The sequence below is a fragment of the Netta rufina genome, assembly GCF_964035555.1.
Source record: "Netta rufina genome assembly, chromosome: 5".
NCBI lineage: Eukaryota > Metazoa > Chordata > Aves > Anseriformes > Anatidae > Netta > Netta rufina.
This window is the reverse complement of record NC_140128.1, coordinates 41883941-41903384: the sequence shown is the minus strand read 5'-3', so window position 1 is coordinate 41903384 and position 19444 is coordinate 41883941. Positions and strand designations below refer to the sequence as shown.

The 19444-nt window shown below is 40.0% G+C and overlaps 1 protein-coding gene across 2 annotated transcripts in view; it reads left to right on the top strand.

The window, feature by feature from the left end:
• PRORP (protein only RNase P catalytic subunit) overlaps positions 1 to 19444 on the top strand; it is a 45660-nt gene that overhangs the window by 2959 nt on the left and 23257 nt on the right. For both annotated transcript variants that reach the window (XM_084287003.1, XM_084287004.1), the window contains 2 exons: positions 3074 to 3206; positions 15632 to 15739. In XM_084287003.1, coding sequence (XP_084143129.1) covers positions 3074 to 3206; positions 15632 to 15739 — 241 coding nt within the window. The remainder of the gene's footprint in view (positions 1 to 3073; positions 3207 to 15631; positions 15740 to 19444) is intronic.

The following is a 19444-nucleotide window of genomic DNA, read 5'->3' as shown; positions in this document are numbered from 1 at the left end:
AACAGGGTTTTTAGTAGAGCAGCTTTGGGGTATAAATTGATGTCACCTTGAAAGCTCTCTGTTACTATTCATACCTTGCAGTAATTTGTACAGATGCAAGGGTTCTCCCTTCCCACCTGATTTGAGTGAGGACACAATAAATGATTCTTGCGTTGGTTTTCCATAGGGTTATCTTGGATGCATGTTTCTATCACAGCACAGTTTTCTTAATGTCTGTAGATTCCTATTGTAAAGGATCCACTCTATATGAAACCTAATTCTGTGTTTTTGTAGCAATTTGGAAACTACAAATGTATTAATTATCAGAATGTTTCCAATAGATTAGGCCTTTTTGGTGATTCACAGTAGTACACTAGGTGGTGGTTGCTAATAATGCACTGCTACTCAAGCAAAAAGCACACACAGATATTGCTGCTTTTGAAGCCCATGAAAGAATGGTGAAACTCCTGCCCTAAGAGTAGGGGTTGTTCGCTGTAGCGTAATGGGTTATTATGTATAAATGTGTGTTACTGTACTGTATCATGGTAAATCAACACAGTCTAGACGACCTTTTTCAGACTTTAAAGTTTTAAAATTCAAAAGTTGCGGAAACTTGTTTTCTTACTGTATAAGCTGTTACAGACTTAAAGGGACTTAGATCACATCGCATGCTATCATGGGTTACGTATCTGTGAATGTAGCGGCGGCAAGGTGCTATGTAGCAGTTATTTTGTGATAACTATATGAATACCTTTTATTTTGAAGTAAACAGCTTTCACGTAACTTGCCTGGGTAAGCATTCAAATAAAGTTAAAATGGTTTCAAGAAAATAAAAAGAATATGTGAGTTTTGTTGTGTTTAAATTAAATGGCTTTTGACAGAAAGAATCTTTAGATTTTAAGAAAGGATTTATTAATTAATTTATTTATTTATTTGTCCTTAGCATAAAGGACAAAGCCCTTTTAAGGTATATCTGAAACACATGTGGTGATTGTTACTAGACTCATCTCTGCACTCAGTGTAACTGGTGTCCAAAGGAACTATTATTCCCTAAGCTGAACTTGAAAATTCAGTAGGCTTGTTTACAGGTTGTCCTGATTTTTTTTATAAATACTGTCAGTTATATCTAATATGCTTATAGCCAGGATATTTTCTTCTTTCTCTGAGCTTCTAGTTTCTTTGATCTGTGATAGTCAGAGTCAGAAGCTTGAACCCTCTACAAGCAAACCTTGACATTTGCTGACCAGTTTTACTAACTTTGAGAGTTACAAAAGTGTTGGTTTTCCAAGATCAGCTCCAGAAAGCTGCAGCTTGATTTTTTTTTTAAGCCAATTATCGCATCTGATTTCATGTTATACATAGGTGCCATGATACTCTAACTAGCTCTGGCCCTTAAAAAAATGGTTTAACAGTCAATGAGTTGTAAGGACAGGAACATATTTTACAGAGATGAAAGCTTTCTGTCTGTGAATTTCTCGGCATGAAATCATAAAATGGTCAGTGAGGTCAGCAATGCAATTAATGCACTCTTGGTTTGTTTTTAGGTACTGGTCTAGGCATTAATGTGTACCAGACATCAGTTTTTGGCAGAATTTCACATTTCTGATTGCCATGGTTTAGAAAATTACAATGTCTTACTCTTGGTATCTCCAGGATATCTTTGTGGAGAAAGTCAGAGGAGAACAACTTGTTCCATATGAACACTTGAAGCTCAAAGCCTTTGATTCAGTTCTGAGATTGTGCTTGTGAAAATAAGTTATCGTGTTGGATTTAGAGAAGAAGATTTATTTCTTCACTTCAAAGTATGTCCAGCTGGGTGAATGTAAGCTTCTAAACAGAGCATGATAGAAAAGAAAAAATGAAGCATCAACAACATATCGTGCATATAAGAAGAGTGTAAGGGGGAGCAAGCAGGGAAAAATTCATTGTTTGGCAGCCGGGAATTATCAAAGACCCATTAAATGTTATTTAATTTATTGCCTGTTGAAAAAACCATTGGATTCTGCTTATTTTCTTGGTACTGTGGCTGGAGTCTCCAGTCTGGTGATGAAGAAGCAAGGTGGATCTCATGTCTAATACTCTTTGAAGAAGTGCTTAAGAACTTTAAAGAGAGCTCAGACACAACCGACTGAATTTCTGTAGTGTATGTTAATGTCCTTTCTGACCCCTCTTTTTCCTTTCTCACATAGTTAAAGAGTTAAGCTTGGAAACATTTCCAGTTTTAGCCCACAATCACAGATGCACGTCATGAAGTATATATACCACAAAGTCTGTGTATATTTTTAGCTCCTTCGTTTGTCTTTAGAAAGCTTATCTGTGAAAGTTCAAAGCCAGCTTTTTAGGGGAAAAAAGAGTTCATGCAGTTCACAACCGAAGCACTGAGACGCATGGTGTTTTGTCTCAGTCCGCCCCTGCTACCCACACCTTACTGATGGCTTTGTGGTAGGCCCAGAGGTTCGTGGCAATGGTGCATGACTCACACAGTTCTGATCTGGGTATGGAGTTGTGCGTTGTCTTGCTGTACAGGCTTAATTTGGAGGGGCTACAGGGAGGGACAACTGTGAAAGAGTCAAAGGAATGAACAAATAGTGCTTGGAAGCAATGGCACTTTGATTTTATTCAGAACGTGTGCTAGGGCAGCAGCTGTGGCTACGTGACGTGCAACAACCAAAAAAAAGGCTAGATTTCTAAAAAAGATTATTCTCTTTCTAACAGCACAGTTCTGGAAGATCATACAAAAATCCAGAAGCAGCCACAGGGTTTTCACACTCTCCTGCAGAATCTTAGTCCTAAATCCTCAAATGTTTCTAGAGTTCGCTCTTTGATCCTGATCCAGTGGAAGCCCATAAAATATTTCCAATGACTTCAGAGTTTTGGATGCATCCCAGAAAGAGTACAACTAATTTTCTCATAATTTTACTCTGTTGGATTTGTTGGAAAGAATCACAGAATTGTAGGGGTTGGAAGGGACCTCAAGAGATCATCGGGTCCAACCCCAAATGTGCTCATAGTCAGACAAGTTAATAAAATTTAAGGCAGTTCTTCTTATTTAAAATTCTTTTAATTTTATCTTCTTGTTTCACTATTGATACAGTGGACAGTGCCCAGTTTGCAGCCATCAGCTGGAGGATAGTGAGCTCAGCGAAGAGGAGTATAATAGACTCAGTGAAAGAATAATAAGAGATGTGATACATGGAACTGACACTTTCAGAAAGACCAGTCCACAGGTAGGTCTTGCATGCTGTCAGGCTCATTGGCTAGGAGGGTGATATATAATTAATATTAAATTTCTTTGAAAACACCACAAATCTTATTTTTCTTTGCTTTAAACATTAATAAGTCATTAGATACTTACTCGAAGTATCTGATACATATAGTATATGTATTCAGTTCTGTTGATAAAATGTGTCTAAACCTTGATCTCTTTAGTATTGTTTTTGTTCTTACATTTTCAGCCAGTCATTAGTGGATACTGAAATAATTAAAATGTAAAGGAAACTTGGAAAAATATTTTTTAAAATAAAAATGAAAAGCTGTGGAAATCATTTAATCCTTCAGAAACTACATTTTAAGTATGGAATAAAATTTAGTAAGCACAACAAAGTAAGATGTAGCATTTTGAGCTTGCAAAAAAAATAGAAGTCCTTGCGTTTCAGAAGTTCAGTTCTTATATGAAACTTGTGTTTATGTGCTCGCTGAATACTTGATTTTTCAGTTGGGTGACTGTTTGCCAGAAACAATAAAGATCCACTTTTCATTTTGTTTACTCAGATTTTACAACCGACCAGCCAATTAGCCCTTGATTTTAAAGATGCACTTTCATATTTATAATTACAGTATGCATCAGGAGCCTCAAGCTCTTCTAAGGATGTTGTATACATACGAGAGGGAGTAATTCCCACCATAGACTATTACATATTGCATGCAGTTCTGGTTCCTACTTGTTTTGTGTGGAGATCCAGCAAAAGTGATACTGAATGAAGCTGAGCTCCACTAGGTGGAGCCCACACCACATCTTGTGGTGGTTTTGCTTTACCTCTGTAAGTATTGATGTCATTTTGCTGCAGCTGGCACCTCTGTTCTGCACTGGTTCTGAAAATATGGGAGAGGATGTCAGATTTGTTTTTAAGGCTTTCTGCAGACACAGCCCTTGCACATGTATAACAGTTAAAGAAATCTGAAATGGTTAATGTCAGGGTGCTTGTCGTGTATGAAGCCTGTTGTTCAGATACCTAATTTCTACACAGATACTTTCCTCAGTTCAGGACTGTTGGCAGATCTGGCTGTGAATTATAGAGGGGAGTGAAATTATCCTTAAAAATGTAGCAATAATTTTAAGTATTTAGTGGGTACTGGTGTTCTGTAATATTACAAGATAAACAAAAGGAAGTGTTTTATTGCATGCTGTAAACTAACATCACTTGTTCTCCAAACACCTTTGGGAAAATCATAGTTAAGGTAGGTTCATTAAAGAAAGTAACAGCAAAAATTCAGTGCCTGAAACAGTTAACTGTCCAGTCCATGAAGCTTCAGTCACATTCTCTGTGGTGACTGCTGTCCTGAAAATTTCAAATGTGTGAAGTGCACAGGGCTAGATTAGCAGCACCGGCTGGAGGGGGGAAGCTCAGCTAGGGAGTTCTGTAATGGGTCCTTCATGCCCCAGTTGAGCAATAGTGGAAATGAACCTGATCCATCTAGCGAATGCAGTTTACTGAAACAAAGAATCCACATTAAGTTCTGATGCCCATAGATTTTGCTGATTATTGCGGTAGCTGAATTTCTGTCATTTGCCTCTCCAGGGCAGTTCCTGTCGACCTCGGTCCAGGTGGGCAGCAGGAGGCAGGGAGGGAGTGAGCTTGGTGTGCTCCCTGCTGCCTGCACGGCTCCAAGTCTGCTCCCGCTCCGGGAGCTGAGTGTGGAGGTGTGGCAGAGGCCAAGCAGCATTGTGATGTGTTGGAGGCTTCCAGAAATAACTTTGGGACTTTTTGCTGCCTTTGTTCTGTGAAAGCAGACGTGGCGAAGAAAATATCCCATCCTGTTTTGCTATGCCAAACTCTGCGACTTCTCCTGCAGCCAGGGTTTTCCGGAGAGGAAGCTAGGTGAGGAGGCTGAAGTCATGATGTAGGCAAATAAATGAGAGAGGGGGTTTTGCATTTTCCAGGCAGTCACGTTTTTCTAGTAGCTGCAATAGAAAATATTTTGACTTTCCCTTCCCTGTTTTCACTTAACTAATTTTCCTCAGTGCATCAGTACTTCTTGCAACAAAATGATTAATCAGGGAAACAGTTTGAGTTGTTTTGAGCTCTAAAAAAGTTCTGTTCCAATAATGCTTTAAATTGCATTTGTAAAGCATTTGGAATTTTCCTTTTTCTTCACTAAGGAATAGTCTGCTGTCTTACAGCAGTATCATTGCTTTCTTTTTTTTTATTGAAGATCCTCCAACAGTAGTCTGTTGTGCTGTGTTTAAAAAAAAAAATCAGATTTTGAGTTTAGATACTTCTAGAAAAGAAAATTAAACAATTTAGGATGACACATAGAAATGGCAGTGTACAATACAAATCTTTTGAAAAGATGGCTTACGTGGACTATGTAACTGGTCATCTGTGATGAGAAAATACCTATGACACATTAAAAATAACCATCAGTTCAGATTTTTGTTCACAGCTACCAAAAGTTGTGTAACAAGGATGTCAGATGCTGGTCAGATGTAGCAAGCTGCAACCTTGCAGCTGACACAGGAAGAAAACAATCGTAACAGGACTGTCACATTTGTACCAGTGTCCGTGTGATGCTTTCAGCTGGATGCCTGTTTACTCTGGCTGCATTTAATTGGCAGCTCTGCTATGGAGCCTGAGATGATAAAATCAGTATCCTGAGAGGCAGCAGCATCTTTTGCTGTGAAGACTTCCATGCTCAGCTGCTCTCAGCTGTTTCTCTCAGATATATGAATGCAGCCATTTCATTCCCATCACAGCTACTTCATGCCCCTGGTAAGGGCTGCTGTGCAGGAGGAAGGAAGCACTTGCCAGATGTGTGTGTGTGCTGGCAGGAAGAGATGGGTTTGTGGGCATGTAAAGTCCCCACACTAGGTCTGGGTAATTGTGTAAAGGGGGTTTACAAATTCTTCTACAGTATAAGAGAAGAGGAAGTGACCCATTCATATCGCTGTTATTTTTGCAGTTGAATGAGGCTTTGCTGTTTCCAAGGAGCATGGAAAATAAAGCTCTCTGTCAGCTTTCAGATTGATGCCTTTCCTACAGTGAACATCCCAACTGCACAATTTGCCCCAAAGCCCTTTGTGCTGTGAGTTCTGTTCTAAATGGAGCAGGTTACTAGTTCCAAAAAATGTACGTACTCCAGAACTGTCTGACGCAGTCTCAGCTTCTAGCAAGATCATCTAGTTCTTCACGGTGCATGGGGTGTGCTATGCCCAGGCTGTATGTGCCATTTACCTCCTCTACCCCTGCTCCCATATATGCTACCTTCTTGCTGTCAGTGCCAGCAAGCAAAGGACTTTCTGAGGAGAGGAAGGAAGGAGAGGGCTGGGTGGGATTTTTCCTGTGGCTTTGTGTATCCCCCTTTGCTCCTAGGTGTGTGCCATCACAGGTTCAAATTCCCAGTTAAGTTTTTACATACAGTAGGAGTACAAAAATATGGCCTGTTGGTGAACGCTGCACTTTGCACTGGGACAGGGCTTTTTTAGGCAGGGCTACTTCTTCTGGTTCTTTTGGGTTGTAGGTAGGACGGGGTTTCAGGATAGTAAGGATGGAGGAACTTGGTACGGCTGAATCTCGAAAGTCCTGAAAGTCTGTTGTTTGGGGGTTGCTGTTTTGGACAGCAGGCCCTGGAGAACTCGAGTTATTGGTAGCATCTTAGAAGCTCATTAGGATTGAATTGAGAGCTAATAGCAGTGGATGTGAAGATTTTACTGGTAGCCATTTGGGTGCGTGCTGGTGTTGGGCTATGGACAAGATTAAGGCAAGAGTTGATGTTTGGGAGTTAAAATACTTGGTGCCCTCACTCAGTATGGCTGTGGTTTGGTCACAGCATTAGATTAGAAGTGATCATCAGTAGGAACAAATGTGTTATGATAGTCTGCAACAACATGGATCAAAAAATGGCTTATAACTCGTTTCATTATAGGACAACCAGTGCTGAACACTTTTTATTCTACAGATGATTCTACAGGAGTTGCAGAATAACACAGTGATGATCAAGTCCATCACTGCCTTTTGGCTAATTTTTAGTTATGGGATGAATGTGGAACTTGGATTATGGATAAGAATAGGGTTAACATTGCAATTAGAATTAAATACACCAGTACTAACCCTGCTGACTCCTGGATCATGAAGAGTCCTATCTGTCATAGGTCTAGCAAAACCTACAAAGATGAGACACAACATTTGTAGATAGGGCTGAATTTTATTATTTCTCTGCTACATATGGGCCACTGGACTCAATTGGGAGGGGGTTAGTAGTCAGTACAGCAGAATCCTGTGTTGCCTCAAGCCAGGTATGTGGCTAGGTCTTGTAACGTGCCACAGGAACAGGGGAGATCTGAGGGACTCAGGATTAGCTGCAGGTTTCTTTTGATTGCAGTGTTTTGGCTAGGTTAGTTTGGGGGTTAGACAGGAGGCTAGCTTCAGAGCTCGATCCACTGCTGAATCTTGTAGGTTTAGTAAGCGTAGAGTAAAGGTGGGTAATGGTTTATGGTGGATGTTGGGATAATTTCAGTAGTAGACTGCCCAGACACGATGAGAGTGGTGCAGCCCAAGCTGCAGGATTTATCCTGCATGCTTTGTCTTCCTGCCTCCATTTAATTCAGGGTGGATGTTATGCTCTTCTTGTGATATGATCTGCTAGAGAGCAGAGAACTTCTGGAAGGAAGGAAGAGGAGGGGAAGAGGGAAGACTGCGCGGGGAAATGGGTGGTGAGAGACAAAGGCTGCTGGAATTTTTCTAAGGTTTCTCTTGCATCTTCTCTTACCCCAGAGGCTCCTGATAATGGAAGCAAACAGAAGCATGGAGATTATTTTGGCAGGAGAATAGAAAGACTAAGCTGCTTCCTCAGTAGCAAGAAATAAATTTAGCTATTTCTTCCCCTTGATTACCTCAGTGTTAGAGAATCTCTGCTGGGTTGGGTCAGATCTTCTGGGGTGGTCCAGTCTTCCTTTTCTTGATTCTTTTAAGAAGGAATGAATTGAGATTTTATTGAGGTCACTGTCTACTTTGCCATCAGCTCATTGTGCTCCAAAATTAGGCCACCACATAAGAAAATAATGTTCCTTTCTTCCAATCCATTGTCTAAACCTATTCTGTTGTCCCACCCAGTCTTTTCAAACTGCTCCTTTGTCACCTCTGTATTTGGAAATTCTCCTAGCATACTCAATACTCCAGTTAGGGCAATCAAGTAAGAAAAGTCTGTTTCTAATCTTATAATCTTTTTGAATGCCATTTCCTTGGTTAAAGTGCGCTTGCTTTGCTGATGCAATGATTTTCTAGATCTGTATCTTCCTTGCACTAGCTAGAACATATAAAAAGAAAGAGAGAGAAATAGAAGAAATAAAAAAAAAAAAATCATCAAGGTTTTAGAATGTCATACCTTGAAAAAACACTCCTTTTTTAAGAGTTCATTAGCTGATCACAGAGCCAGACAGGGGCCATAAAAGTGAAGTCAGAATAGTCAATTTTCACCTAAGAGTTAAACTAATCTGACTTAATCTGAGTAGTTCATTTTCAGGGAGATTATTTTATTGGGAACCCCTTGGATGCACAGTCTGGTAGTTGCAGCTTGTTCATTCCACTAATTAGGATCTTCAGACTTCTTCAGACAGTGTTCTCTGCCTTTGAATATTGCTAAGTTCTTTGATAATACTTCTAAAGTAAAATTAGTATGAGCTCATGTTCTTGTACACACTTTGAAATGTTACCTCTTTGAACTTGGGCATAATCAAATGGGCCCTTACCATTTCATCCTTTGGTCCACCACCAAAAATGCTTGCTTCTGAATCAAGGAGCTGGTCTCTAGCTGTGGTCAATCCCAGATTTTTCTGATGCTGCGGAGACCTGTGTGGAATTTCTAACACAGGGCTTCCTTGTGATTTATGGTAACTAGAATTGCTTAACAAGTTATAATAATTTCATGTTATCTATCAAATGCCTTATCTCTTAAGATTTGATAAGGTTTGTTTTAGAACAGTAGCAACATGAGCGGATGTTTTCATTACACACAATGATCCTATGAGTAGATACAGTTCCTCCAGAAATCTGTAAAATGTAAGTATACTTTTTTCCATAGTATGCATTGTTTCATCTTTTTGATGTTAAATTTCATTTGGTTTTGTATTCATCATTGGTCTGGCTTCTTCTGTGCCATTCTCTTTCATCAATGTCTATAAAATATTTCATATACATATGGGAATTAGTACAGAACTTTGAAAGAAGATGCTAATTTTTTAGCATGACCCTTTGTTCTCTTTTTGAAAATGCTATGGCTTGTTCAGTGGTTTAGTAGCTTTTTATGAAGTCGTGTCAGGTTTTTTTTGAAAATGTAATTAATGTCATGTGGTTCTCTTTCACCTACTTTTACATTGACACATGGAAATAATTTTTTTGAGATACTCTTTTGCAAAAGATGTGCACATGAAACTCCTCCAGATCATGGTGTTCCAGTGGTTTTGTACAGTTTTCCATAATCTGTCCAATCATACTGCAATGCACAGATTCTGGTTTATAATTCTCTGGATTGTTTCCAGAAATATTAAAGTAGGGTTAGAACATTTGGTGCCATTCAGTTCTCCAGAACAGTTGCTGTTTCTATTGAGATTGCAAATATTAGTCAGCGGAAGCATTTGGTGGCAGCGTGATTTTCAAACTAGCACAACTTGCCTTACCACCCTACCAGCTGCTCATTCCTGCCCCCTTTGCCCCCTTAAAGTGTGCCAGGAAAAAAGTGAGCATAACCCTATGGACAAGCCCAGATGACAAAATCAAGTTTTATTTTCTCGTGGGTGGTTTTCAGCTAAATCTGTTCCTTGCTTAGATTCACTTTAAGCATTTGCACCAGCATAACAGAGAAAGCAGCAGAGAGGTATATTTGGCTCTCTGATTTTCATGAGGCATCTTTCCACATGGAGATTATGGATTAGCAGTAAGTAAGTGCTAGTCTGCCTTGTGTGCTTCGATGCTCTTTTTTTTTTTTTTTTTTTTAGTCAGTTCACACTGCATGGCTTTTTTGTTCCACTATCTGTCTTTAATGCCTGTTACAGCATTATTAGGCATTCAAGTTCATCTCCAAAGGCAGCAGGGCAAAGATGAGGGCATTTTTCCACTGAGGACAGCATCACAAACTTCTCGTTCCTCCCTCCATGGTAAGCGTGCTCAGGAAGGACATCTCAGAAGTGCGCTGCCTGGGTTGCTGAGGCCTGAGTTCTGCACTGTTGGTGTGATGGACCCACATCAGCCAGCACCAAGTCCTGCAACGGCACTGCCAGTGTGCCTGCTCTCTGCCTGCCATCCCAGGGCCTTCTTGTTTGTGAAGGCAGTTTCTCTGGAGGTTACAGACACAGCAGCCTGAGACTCTTGCATTGTTTGTTAACTTTGCAGACATAATAATAGAGGGCAAACAAATCGTATGCAATCCAGAGTACATAGTGTTACCATACACAATACTGAGAAAAGCCTTCCTGCTTATACGGGTTTGAAGGGGATTTCCAGGCTTTGAAACTGTGGGGGAAATATTTAAACCCTTCAGGCACAGCAACAAACAGACTTAAGAGTGCTCCATTAGTTGCAACACAAGGCGCCTTGAAAGAAATTGGCTGGATTTCAGTTTGACAGCTGAATTTTATTTCTCACACACTAATGCTCATTCCTGTGTTTTTCTTCTGATATCAGAGAACACTGCCAAAAACAAAGCAGCCCCCATCGCTTTTCATTTTATGAAACTGATAAAAAGTGAATGTTTTCAGTTCCCTAAAAGCTGCTTTCAGTGTTGAAAAACACACTGATTCGTAGGGTAGAGCTGTGTGATATTTAAGTGAAATATCGTATTCTGCTCATTCGAGTTTACTCTTTCCTTGCACTTGAGTATATTGTCATTCAGTGTGGTGAGGGGAAGCACTGCTTTTGCTGTTATACAAACCTCAGAATTTGGATGAATTCTTCTGTCAAATATATATGTTGGTAACTGTAGATTTGTGCTTCATAATCAACTTGTCGCGTCTCCACCCTTATTTATGAGCGAGCACAGATTCGTTTGTTTGGAAGGAGTGACAAGCAGCTGCATCTCCAGTGATTTTAATAGCTTTTGGTAGTTTTTTTTTTTCAAATTCCATGTGTTTGCATAAGCATAATGGCCTTTCTTGTATTTAAAGTCCTGTATGGATTTGCTCATGTATCTCCTTTGTATGCTATATCACTTTGTTTTTTGGCATTTAGATTAGAGGACATTTTGGATTGTTGAAGAACTTGAGAAAGGCCATGATTTCTATTTCTAGTTTCCAGCGCATTTCCTAATTAGATTTGAGCAGAAAAAATGCTATGATCTAACCTTTCAGTAATTTTAAACTTTCACTCCAATACTTCAGGTTGAGAGATCACCAAAACTCTCTCAAAATTCTGTAGTTTCACAATCCCCTGAGTTAACACAGTCAGCACTACGTGGTGATCCCAGGAGTCTCACCTGCTCCCAGCCTCATTCCTTCTCTGTGTGCTTTCTGCACATCGTGCCAGTACAGATTTCTGTGCTCTGACCTGACAAGGGGAACTGGTGCAGGCTGAAGTCTGTTCCATTGGCTCAGCTCACGTTGGATCTGTTCTTGATCCGCTCCAGGCTGCCTTGTTGTGCCAACAGACGTGTTTGCATAGGTAGAGGTGGGGTTAGACTAGGAATGAATGGCTAAGAGAAGGAAGAAGGTAGAAACACCTCTTTCTGCAGCCACACCAGTACATACCAGTAAAAAACAATGGTGAAATACAGCGTGAGACATCCAGCTGGTGTGGAGTACCAAAAATGTGCAATCGCTTCGTGCTTTGGCTGAGATATGAATAGACTTCAGCTATCCACATGCTAGTGGTTAAACAAAAAAATATTTTAAATGTCTTTACTTCTTTATGTCAGGATAAATTCCATAATGGGTTTGTTATGGCTGGCTCTTAGTAATAAATCGATTTAGTCAGTGTGGTGTCCATTTGCAAACATAAGATCTCTTAGTAAAAGTGGCGGTGAATCACTTCTAACGATCGCGTAGCTGGCATTTCCCTATTTTCCCAGCGAGGCAATGAATGAAATCAGGCTTTTTTTTTTTTTTTTCCCAATTCCCTTTTCTTTTGCACGCAGTGTACAACAGGGTACCACATCCCTTCTGCAGGCTGCCCATGTTCCTGTTGCAGCGAGGCACATTCACCAGGCACACAGCCTTCTGGCAGCAAACAGAGCAGAATTGCTGCACAGTTCATTGCAGCACTTTTCTCTAGCTCCTTGGCATTAAAAGAAACTTCTCCTCAGCATCTTTTTGAGGCAAACCCATTTGGAACAAGTTAGAGATCGCTGTAGTGTTTGCCGTGTTTGAGTGCTCTTGTGTGTAAAGAGAGATGTCTCGCTACTTGTTGGCATCTTGTAAGGGTTCATCAGAAGTGCTCCCTGTTGTGTTCAGCAGGAAGTTTTCATCTAAATGTTCCTTTTTGGATTCCTGTACCCATTATCTCCCTGTCTGGCAAACACACCGGTGTGTTTGGGTCAGGCAGTGTGTTCTCAGTTTGGAAGGGGAAGCCTGTTTGGATTCTTTTTGCCTAAATCAACCTTCACATCACTGGTGTACCACATGGGCGGTTTTGGGGTCTGGCTTCCCCTGATCAGTTGTGTCCTGGCTGCAACTGTGCTCTGCTTAATTACTTTTTATAAGGAAGATTTTCAATTTCTTTGTCCAGATGGCTAGTGAGGGGATTATCTTTAGAGAATTGTTGATGAATCATCTCTTTATTACTGTAGCTGTAAGATTTGGATAAAATACAGACAAATCCTGATCTTTGAAAGATTAGCATCCTTCAAGCTGCATACTTTCTCTCCTCTAGTGTAAGTCAGTGTGTATGAATGGATAACTCTTTATACTGCATCTGGATGGCATAGCCTGCTGCTTCCTCCCAGGGTTTGCCCTTTTCCTTCCCTGTGTCTGAAGAGGATGGTGAATTTGACACCTCAAAAGCTCAGGGAAGGAGACCTGGATCTTCTGTGGTCCTTTCAGGTGTGTTGTATGTTGTATTTTTCTTGCTTTGTTTTGTTTTTCTGGAAAAGGAAAGGAGCAGTCTTGCGTGTTGCTGGGGAAACATGGGTAGAGAGGAGAAAATGAAGAGATCCTTGGGGATTTTTAATCTCTCTACGGCTTGTCACTAAGGAGTCTTCTGAATTTGATGACATAAATTAAACCTAGTAGAGTAAGTGCAAAAGACAAATGGCCATTAACTCCTCATCTCCCCCTGTGTGGAAAGCAGTCTCCTGTGGCAGCAAGCCTTCTCCTCCTCCAGAATCGCATCGTTTACTGGTATTGGGAGTGTTTTCTCTTTCTCTCTCTGCTGTATTGTGGTGTTTCCTGGTAGTGAGGCAGAAGAGCCGCTCAGCGCTTGCTGAAAGGCCTTAGCTGGGGCTGGGCCTGGAAATGCGGCCAGGAGGAGATGGCAGGGCAAGGTGGGGGGCGAGGTAGCCCTGTAAGGCCTGCAGCTTCTCCCCTGCTCAAAAAGTAAACCAGAGAGAGCCAGGAGCTGGCTGCTGAGAGGCACTGAGCCTGTCCTGCTCGGCAGGCCCTTCCTGGCAGCTCCTGCTGGGAGAGGAGAGGGATCGAAGCGCTGAGGGGAGCACCCCCTGCGCGCCTTCTCTGCTGCCCACCCAGCTTGTGCTGCAGTGTCTCCTTGGTAGGGCACTCTGCCCGGCAGGGAAAACCCATGCCCTCAAGGAACTGCTCCATAACTATTGGCACTTGAAATAAAATGCCTCTTTAAGGATTCTTCACAAAGTGTTTGTTCTGTATTGCACTGAGCCCTTGAAGACAAGGCTGTATGTACACCGTGTTTTCTAAAAATGTGTACTTGACTGTAATCAGTGTTGTGTCAAATAATGTTGGCGTTGGGAAAATAGCACTCTGCTGGAGTATTTACCACATGTTTTCATCTGATTCCACTTTGTCTTTTCCATTTCTTACTGATTTCTTTTATCTCAAAACTTTCCTATTTTACCTTCATTCACCCTGCATATGTTTTCCTCCTTCTTGCCTTCCCCTCCTTTCAGCCAGCCCTCCAGCGTTACAGCAGTGGCTCACCTGATGGTGAACCACAGGGGAGTCCAATGAGCCTGGCAGCCAGGAATCCTCATTTTCTGGAGTTGCTTCTCTTGCCCCCACTGCCTCTGCTGGTAACTGCAATTTTAACACCTGAATGATGCACTCGTATCTTCCTTGGTTTGCTTGTACTCTGCATACAAGTAACCCTTGTTCTAGTGTAATTTGTCGTAAGCATCCTGACTAAATTTGAAGTCGGTGATCATTTGGTACTGCCTGACAGCAGTATATCTTCTGAGCAAATAAATTATTTCATTTCTTTCTTTGAGGAAGAGTTGTATATGCTATAAAGGTTTTGGTTTGGTGTGGGGCTTGTAATTCTTTCGTTTTACTTATTGCTACATGGATAAATGGGAGAAAGTAAGATTAGAAGAGTGGTTCTGGAAGTTTGAGCCCAAGGGATGAAATTTGTGATGGTTGTGACAGTCACTGAGCACCTGGGGCTGTGAAACCTCCGCTACCTGATAAATAAGTTTTACCTGTTAGTAGAAGGGTCTGTTATGAAACAAGGTCACTGCACACCACTTGGCACAATATCAGCAGGAAGTAGAAATCTAATACAAGCATCTGCTGAAAACACTAGATCTTTACTCAAAAATCAAAATAGGAATTCCTGAAGACTTGATTAAGACTTTGTATTCTGTTCTCGTTTGGGCTCTCAGGGCTAAAGCAATTGTGGTTTTCCTTCTGTTAGGAAAAAAAAAGGATGGATGCTCTTTGTTTGCTCAATCACTGCGTTATGTTTCTGACCTAGTAAGAAGTTCATTGTTTTGCTGGGCTTAAGGCTGTGCATTTCTCACAAATGGAGGGCTGTGTTAGTAAATGAATGCTTATTTAAACTTAGATCCTATTATCCAAAGACTGGCATTCAAGGATTTCAGAATTCTTACAGAGAAACTAAGCATGATGCTCTCATTTTGGAAATATTAGCGATAGTGTCATACCCCAGCAGTATTGCTTTGCTCCCCAGCTGTTCCATAACAATGACTATAGACATGTATCTTTACAAAAATGTTTGGTTTGGTTTATAATTTTTTTTTTTAATTTAGATGACTGCAAGTTTTGGTTTTCAGCACTAATGTAACTTAAAATTATGTTGAAAGCATCCACTATAATATTTATGGCTAAAGAAGGTACAATTTTGTGCATATGTTTGTTTTAGCAAATACGCAAGTAAAGATGTGAATTATAATCAACAAAGGAAAAACGAGAGATTTAGTGTTTTGTTTTGTTTGTTTTTAATAAAAATGGAATGAAAACTTTGTGTTAAACTAAACATATTCTTCCCCATACCCTTTCAATTTCTTTCTTTCTTTATTTCAGGAATTTGAAGCCTTTCAAACATTTGTGGAAAATCGACTTCCATTTGATATTGTTATTGATGGACTCAATGTTTCCCACATTAAACCCAGAAAGTTGCAGTGTGAAAATGTAAGTGCTGGTTAAATATTAATTAAGAGTTTTGTGTATGCTTAGGCTGATGGTGGAACAATTAGTGACTCATTATTAGTTACCCTCTTGAGAGATTGGTCAAACATTTTTGTAGCATGTTACAATAAGTCCAAAGACTTATCTAAACTTTACAAATGAAAATGATCAGTGGAAAGATGGTGGTTCTTACATACTTAACTGTATTAGTCATATAAAATGATACATAAATTTCCCTTGTACGCAGTGCTCATAGTTAGAGATAAGTTATTGATAGTAACTTTAATAGGACATATGTTGTGAGTTTCTCTGTTTTCATAACAATGGAGAACAGGATAAACCTACTGTATAGAAGATACAGTCTAATGCAGTTAATGCTGGTAAGTCTTTCTCTTGAGATAACCCCCTAGTTCAGACTGCATCCTTTCTAAGTTTAAACTTTATTTCACTTCTTATTGTCTTAATCATTTGAGTTCTTGTTCTTACAAGGGCAACTCAGACTGGCTTTAGTTCTTTCCACTTCGTGATTTTTTAGAAGAATAATCCTGCTTCTTTGCCAATACCTTTGAGAATACCTTTCTCAATCTTTGAGAATTCTTGGCAGTCCTTTTTGGCATTTCACTAAGAAATGGCTTAATGTTTTGTTGTTGTACTTCCAATGAAATATTTATTTTAAATTAGGAATAACAAAGTAGCTCCTCACATGTCTTCCGAAGCCAGTCTTTAAACTTTCAAGCTCTTGAAATTAAAACTAAGTTATAAATGAGCTTGATAAAAAAAAAGGAAGTAATTTACTTCTAGTAATTACAAAAAATACATTTTTGTTCTTAGAACTACTTTAAAACTATTCTGAAGAGGCAGGATATCCTTTCATATATGCAGATAAAAGCAGCTGAGCTAAGGAGCTGAGGTAAACCTGCTGAAAGATGTTTAAGAGCTGCAACTAGCTTTCATAAGATACTGGCTCACGGAGAGGGTACTTTCCTTAGAATGAAAGTAGAAAAGGAAGTTCACAAGTTGTTTGCATGGGATCATGGAGGAAGTGTTGATTATCTGAGAAGAATCCCAGGCAGCATGCAGTGACACAGTATTTTAAGACCTATGAAGACAGATTTATGCTGCCAAAGGGAGAAGAGAAACAAAGTGTTGTTTTCTTGATGTCCTGCACCAGTACATGCCTGTCCCAGTGTGCGAGCTCTGATCGGGGTCTTGAATGTTCACTAAATGTTGGAGGCAATGGAGCAAAGAGCAAGCCCAGTTCTGTGGGATAATTACTTCTGATTTCTGGTCTGAAATCTTACTAGGAGATATTAGCATGTTGAACAGCATAAGCTGCCTTTGAATTGCTTTTTAGATTCTGCTGTATTTACTGGTAGGATTTTAGGGTCTATGATGCTGAGCAGCTCCAGGACAGTATGGCAGCATCAGCTTCCATTTAGCTGATTCCGTATAGATGCAAGTTGGATCTTTCATGAATCCTAGGTATTTACAGATAAAGATGTTCTGTGTAGGAAGGGAAAGCAGACACTAACTTGGGCTCATCCCATCTTACCTCCTGAGAAAGATTCTCTTAACTAAAATTTACTTGTTCTACTAAGCTATGGTGCTTTAATTGTTTTTGCATCACCATGCACCCGAAATGTTAATCTTTTGGAGTTTCTGCCAAGCAGTCTTTTGCTGCTCTTGTTAACTCAGTCCTGTTTTTGAGAGTGTGAAGTCATTACAAGAGGGAGGATGAAAATGCCCATTAGTTTTTCTGTGCCTTTTATCTGTAGATAGAATTTTTTTTTTATAGAAAGTGTATATTCATGCTCTAAGTGACAAAATAGCTGCTTTGCTGCTCCAACCATCCTAAAGAAATACTCTTCTAGACATATGAACTACTAGATACTTTTTTCTTCTATTGAGCCCCAGTATTCATTGAGATACTTTTTTTTTTTTCTAATGGTAGATGTCTTTATGCATGATTATTCTATTAACTGCTGAGTTTACTGTTTTATCCACTTGAATGTGGAACATTGCACTTATCCACTTGAACTGTGGAACAGTTTAAATGTGAGAGTATGTAGGATGCTAATTAGGAGTATTTTCTTTCTTCATGAGCCTGAATTCTTGCACTGTAGCATGTCAGGAAAGGATTGTGCTTGTGCTTTTATTTTTATTTTAGGTGCTTTGGACAAGAAGCGTGTGTTCTGGTTTATTTATTTTTTTCAGGACACAGCTAAGCAAAATAAAAGGAAACAGAAACAGCGATGCAAAACAGAGCAAGCCTTTCTTCTGTCTCCAAACTTTTCCTCCAGAGGATGGAAGGGAAGGCCACAGGAATCTCTGCTGGTGTAGCTTTCCTGATCAGTGTTGGTGCTGGGGGAACAGCCCCCATCTGTCTGCTGATCTCTGCAGGCTGTAGCCTGAGCTTTGAGATCTAATTCTGCCATAAAGCGCTTCATCTCTGGAGGCCGCTGTCCCTGCAGCAGAGGCAGCTGAATGGGAAGTGGCAGGTCCAGGGCACAAAATGCAGAACTGAGAGGACAAAGAGGAGAAATAAATGCCAGAGAAGCTGGAGGCAGAGTCTGAAGGATAGAGAAAGTTAACAGTGAAGGTCAGGGTGGCTTGCTAGGGTAGTACGACTGGCCAATTTAGAAGAGGGGCGTGTTGTGATTCTTCAGTGACCTAGTCTGCTCTTCTTGAGAAATAATACTAGAGTGTATTTCCAAGAACCTGTGTCAAAAGCTGCAATCGTTAGCTTGTTGGACCACCTCTTATACAATTTAGAGTAAATATCAGAATAAAAGTCATAGTTAAACACAGGAGGTGGCATAAGATTTGTGGCAATTTTAATGCAGTCTCATTTTTATTTACATTTAACAAAAATACCATAAAACATTGATAAAATACTACTTTCTTTTTCAAACAGCTTAATATTTGTAATTCCCTCTAGGCATTCTGTAGGTGTCTTGGAAAGTGGATGGGTGGAGGGGCAAGGCACAAGTGCCTTACGGGATGAGAAGAAAAGGAAAAACAGCAGAAGTTAAAGGAATGACTTTTACTTGTGTAATCCCCAAAGTATTCTGACATTCTGGAAAACTAGATATGTGACTTCCAGTAGCCCCAGGCACCTTTAGTCTTTACAGCCAGCACTTACTTAGCAGATCATCATGAATCTTATTGACTTGGCAGATTTACAGGAATATTCTGTGGTAATTTCTCTATTATATGACACAGTCACTTTGTAATTACAATCCACTTTTTTGCCAGGTTGATTTTAAACTAGGGCTGTTTCCTGGTACAAATCACCAAGCGGCTGCATCAATTACTGACAAAAGAGGAGGTAGCATGAGGATGGGAACAAGCATTTTTGAGGGCTAGGGAGGGAGTGGTGAGAGCATCGCTTTTGAAGGCGATCGCTGTAAAGCTGCAGCAATGGATATTAGCAAGTACCTCTTTTCGGCACTTTGCAATTTAGTGTGTCATTTTAAATTAGACATTATAATTAATTCCTAATAAAAAGATACCACGGAATTGAAATTATTTTTGCTATATAATCCAAACAATAGAAACAGACTCCTGTAACGTGTAAAATAGTTGTCATGTGTCTTTTTTGGGCATTACATTCTGTTCCTATTTAAGACTGTACCTGATGTGTATTTGCCTTGATGAGTCAGTCACAATTTGTACTGCAAAGCTGGCAGTTTATAAACTGAGCTATCC